Raw genomic sequence first — 4,988 nt, 5'->3', positions numbered from 1 at the left:
ATATATATATATATAAAAGGCTGCATTTGGATGAATGGGTTGAATAAAAAATCAATGTTTGGCAAATTATCTGGGGCATCAAAGAGCTACAGTTGCCCTGCTATCCGACATGCATACATGCTATAATGCACCTGTTCACCGCAGATCATACAGGTTTGCTCTGAGTGACGCAGTGGGAAAGAATTTACCTGATTCAGAAATACTAATCTTATTAACTTTGATCTTATTACTTTTTTTCATTTTTCTGAGCAGCTAGAGCAACATTTTGAATCTGTCGAACTCTGCTTCTGGCGGACAGTGTTGCAAATAATTCTCATAAATTAATGAAGTCATTTTATACATCCTAATTTTTACATAATACAAAATATATTTTCATGTTTATAAACAACTGAAGACAAATGTATTAGGCTGTATATCAATTAGCTCCCGCTATAACCCTTGCTTTTTACGGGCTTGCCTTTGGGTTTCTCTTGTATTCTTATTGTTACCTCAGAGCCCAAAAGAAATTTGAAAACTGACTCAATGTCTGGACTCTGGTGGTTTGTTGGTGCTCCTGATATTCTGCCTTTTATTTTTAGGAACCGAACAATTTTAATGGTTAAACAGGAACTTTGACAGAAAGTTTACATTTAATCTCCACCAAAGGTCATATCAATCTTTAACCTCTAAACAGCAGCAGAGGTCGCTGTGTCCTCCTCTTCCTTTTACCAAATAATGGTTACTTCAATCTTTTCTCTCTTCTTTATGATGTGAAAATACAATCATGGAACTTAACTAGATCTTTTTCACCTTGGGACACAAAAAGAGCAGCGTTAAACTCTACCTGGATCTGAAGAACATAATCCATTGCTATGTCCCTTCTGAAGACTTGATTTGCCACCAGTGTGCCATCTGAGTCCAACCTAAACTCCCTGCCATCATTTCCAGACAGGATGCTGAAGGAGAAAGGTGGGCCGTTGTGAGTGGAGTCCTGGTCGATGACTGACAGCTGCAGAATTCTGGTGCCAATGGGCTTATTTTCCTGGAGCAGAGGAAAAAATTAAGAGTGGAGTTAAGAAAATATTAAAAAAGACACTTAAAACTGCTTTAGCGGATGCAACAGCAACTAAAAGTGGCATTTCACATAGAGGTAGTGTTAAAGATATCAGAACCCTCAGGAATCCCCTTGATAGGTCTGTGGGACATACGTTTGACTGTAGACAGTAGAGAAGGATGCAGAGTTAGTTCCAGAACTGATACCAATTGAAGAATGGATTCACTTCATTGGCTGTTTCCAGGCTTCCATCTGTCTTATCCTCTCTCTGCTTGAAGCATGTTATCTACTCCATCCCGGCCCACTTATCTCTAATATTCTTCTGCTCAGTGTTGTATAGTAACAATGTAAAAATACTTCACTACTGTACTTAAGTATATTTTGGAGTACTTTAAACTTTCCAAGAGTATACATTTTTTTGAGAACTTTCACTTTTACTTCACTACATTTACGAACTTAATTGCATACTTTTACTCAGATACATTTTCAATGTTTGGTTTAGTTACTAAGTAAAAAAAAACAAAAAAAAAAAAAATGAGTGAGAGAAACGCAGTTGTTTTGACCCCGCCTACTGACTACAAAGTCGGGTCTTGCCTGGGCCTTTTCATCAACACCAATAGAATACGTCTTTTTCGCAAAGCCAGTCTAAATTTATCCTACACTTGGTTATGTATAGTATTTTAAGTGAATTTAACATTCAAAGTTTACCAAAATGTAAAAAAAAATGTCATCCAAACTGGACTTACTTTTTACTTATACTTTTCACTACATTACTTGAGTACATCTATTTTTACAGTAATTCTTATACTTAAGTACAAGCCATTTTAGATACTTTAAGGCTTTTACTCAAGTAACATCTCAGTCAGTGACTTGGACTTTTACCAAAGTCATATCTTGGAGAGGTACTTATACTTTTACTTGACTCCGAGATTTCAGTACTTTATACAACACTGGTTCTGCTGGAGCTTGTTTCCGAGCTTCTTCCTGCACGCCTCCTTGCTTGCTATCTTGAGCTTAAGTTGTCATGATTTTGGTGCGGATGGTTGGCTTGATTGCTCATTTCATTCACCTGTCTAGCTCTGCCCTGTTTCTCATCACTGCTCAGCTGATCCACCTCTTCCTGCCCATATTTATGTTGCCTGTCTCCAGCCATCAGGGCCAGAATATTTATTTAGTCTTTGGTGTAGAAGTTTTCTAGCGTTACTAATAGTGTTCTGTTTGACTGATCCTTCATACAGTTCTCTTCAGTGCAGGTTTCCTCTTATAATGGGGCTTACAATAGGCTTCTCCTTAGCTAAGAAATAAAGCACAGTGATCTGGCTTCCCAAAGGAAAGGTCTTATTTTAGCATTTGCATAAAACTGTAAGAACAGGTAAGAAGTTCTGGTTTCTCTGTTATGGCAACTGAAAAACTGTTGAAATGTATCAAAGAGTGGAAGTGATTTAAATCACATTGCCACAAATGCATTTGGGTGTCAGTGTTGCTACAGCAGAGGGTGGAATGTAAACAGCTGCCAAAACAACACTGGTAAACTTTCTGGGTAAATTATATGGATGGTTATTAGATGCCAACAGTTTAATATCTAGGTTGCAGAGAAAAAAAACTTCACTGTAACATGTTCTGATTCTAATCTGATTCAACTTTGGCACCTCCTTTTTTTTGGGAAGTAATTATTTAAGCTTTTAAAATTTGAATCAGCCTCTCCCAGGTGTAAAAAAACAACTTGATATAGTTGTTATGGTTAAGCATTATAACATATGTCCAAAAGTAAAATATATTGGCAAAAATAATTTTAGCTGCACAGCATTCAATATAAAAGATAAAATTTCAAAAAGTGTCACAGTAAACTTCTGCTTTTCCTCGTCCATACTGTCAAATAACTCAAGAGACTACCTGACTTATTGCAACCTGGTCTGACCTGTTCTGGTTAACTTCTGGGGTTAAATGTCTCTTTTAAATAAATCTGATGTGTTTACTTTTGTCATGTTTGACTTCTTGTCTATTCCAATTGGGTATTTAGAGATGCTTTATCTTCTGCATCATTTGTGAAACATAGGCTCGCTCTGTATCTCTGTTTGATGATGGAGAAGGACCGTCTATCGCCCTGCAGTGCCCCAGATGATTGTGGGACTACACATCGACAAGAATGAGAATCTGGAGTTGGTCTGGTAGAGATTGAAAGAACATGTGCAGAGCCTCCAGAGAGTGAAAGTGCCTGGCTAAGGTTTATAGATTGAGCCTTCTTCGCCTGGCAGTCAGAGTTTTTAACTGCACTCTCATTAAACAGCACACAACTCAGATTACTATGAACAAATCTGATTTTCTTGGGCTTATTATCACAATCTTCAGTTGGACTTGAAATGTTAGAGCCATGTTTACCTGTATGACAGCAGTAAGGTTTGCTGGGAAGAAGGTGGGTGGATTGTCGTTGATGTCAGACACCTCTATGCTGACCATGGCAGTGGATGACATTGGTGGGCTTCCCGTATCGAGTGCTCTAACAACAAGTGAGTAGCTGGGAACCTACAAGGACAGAGTGCATCACAAACGTATTGATTCAGTGTCAGCAATGGAGCTATGAAGACAAAAGAGAGTTGGGACTTTGAGACAGAGCATATTGATATGAGCCATAATCAACATGGTTGCTTTGGTGCTTTATTGATAATAAAATCCTTTCCTCTGTAAAGCAGCATAGGAACCAGTTTAAAGTTGTGAATATGCAGCGGTTTCACGTAACAAAGCAAAAATACTTTAAAATACTTTGTTACCTTACTTAAGTAGAAATGTTGGCTATCTATACTTAGCTGGGGTAATTATTTTTTAGACAACTTTTAACTTCTACTCCTTACATTAAAAAAACTAAACGTGTTAGTTTTGTTTTATTTAGGCTAATTTTCGTAATGGACTGTTGGTATAAAAAAAAAAAATCGAAATATTTTGTTTCATCCAGACAAATGTTTTTTTGTGGTTGGCCTCGGTGCTGCCCCAACTTGTTGTTCACTACATACCATAGTAAATTGTCTTTTAAGATGATTGAAAGCTAAATTTGACACAGTTACCATTAGTTATAAAACTAATAAAATGAAGGCTAAGGAAGTTATCATCCAGAATTGTAGAAAAATGTTCCTTTATTAGAGTAGTGCAGTAAAGATTCTGTCCTTAACATTTTCTCCTGCATTACTTTTACTTTATACTTTAAGTAGTTTTAAAAATTCTACTTTTACACTCTTACTTGAATAAAAAGCTTAAGTTTAACCTCTAACTTCTACAAAAGTCTTTTTAAACAGTAGGATTTGTATTCCTACCTGAGTAATAAACATTAATACTTTTGACACCTCTCAATATGTGATTGCTGCCACTATTACTAGCTACAAACACATTTCCCTAAAGTGGCCTCGTAAAGGGAAGTCAGAATGTACCTAAATATAGGTAAAAAAAAAAAAAAGCAAAGATCAACAGCTAGGACAGAGTGACAGTCACTAAGTTTCTTAGTTTGACAGGTAGCTTTTTTCATTACTTCACAGGTTTAACTGCTTTGTATAGGAATTTGGTCCACCTGAATGGTCAGCAGTTATTTCAAGTCACTTTTATGGTGCTTAGTGTGCCCATTTACCTCAAATATAACTTCAGGGTACAGGGCAAATATATCTGACTCATATAAACAGACATCATTCTAATTGTTCTGCTACGTACTCTCTAAATACGCTCTTTTTGGAGAATAGAATCAACTATGCAGGCTGAAGACAAAAAAAAGGTATTTTCTGCATCATGTTGCACAAGGTTTAAAATCACATTTGTTTTAGAGATGTAGCTGAATTAATTATTCATCATCTCTAGTGCGTGCAACTGTTTTCAACTGTTTACCAGTCTCCAACCATGCCCTTTAAAGGAGAAGTCTGGTCATATTCAGAATTCAAACTTCTGAAAGTACTTTAAATATGAAATTATTACATAC

General features: G+C 36.5%; 1 protein-coding gene across 7 annotated transcripts in view; it reads right to left on the bottom strand.

Annotated features, from left to right (window-relative positions):
* The window catches only part of fat3 (FAT atypical cadherin 3), a 117,787-nt gene that overhangs the window by 36,416 nt on the left and 76,383 nt on the right, over positions 1-4,988 (bottom strand). For all 7 annotated transcript variants that reach the window (XM_015387947.1, XM_015387949.1, XM_015387953.1 and 4 more), the window contains 2 exons: positions 3,413-3,556; positions 824-1,021 (listed from right to left, as the gene is read on the bottom strand). In XM_015387947.1, the coding sequence (XP_015243433.1) occupies positions 824-1,021; positions 3,413-3,556 (342 nt within the window). The remainder of the gene's footprint in view (positions 1-823; positions 1,022-3,412; positions 3,557-4,988) is intronic.

This window comes from Cyprinodon variegatus, unplaced genomic scaffold (genome assembly GCF_000732505.1).
Source record: "Cyprinodon variegatus isolate N-32 unplaced genomic scaffold, C_variegatus-1.0 Scaffold408, whole genome shotgun sequence".
Lineage (NCBI taxonomy): Eukaryota > Metazoa > Chordata > Actinopteri > Cyprinodontiformes > Cyprinodontidae > Cyprinodon > Cyprinodon variegatus.
This window is presented reverse-complemented; position numbering and strand designations above follow the sequence as displayed.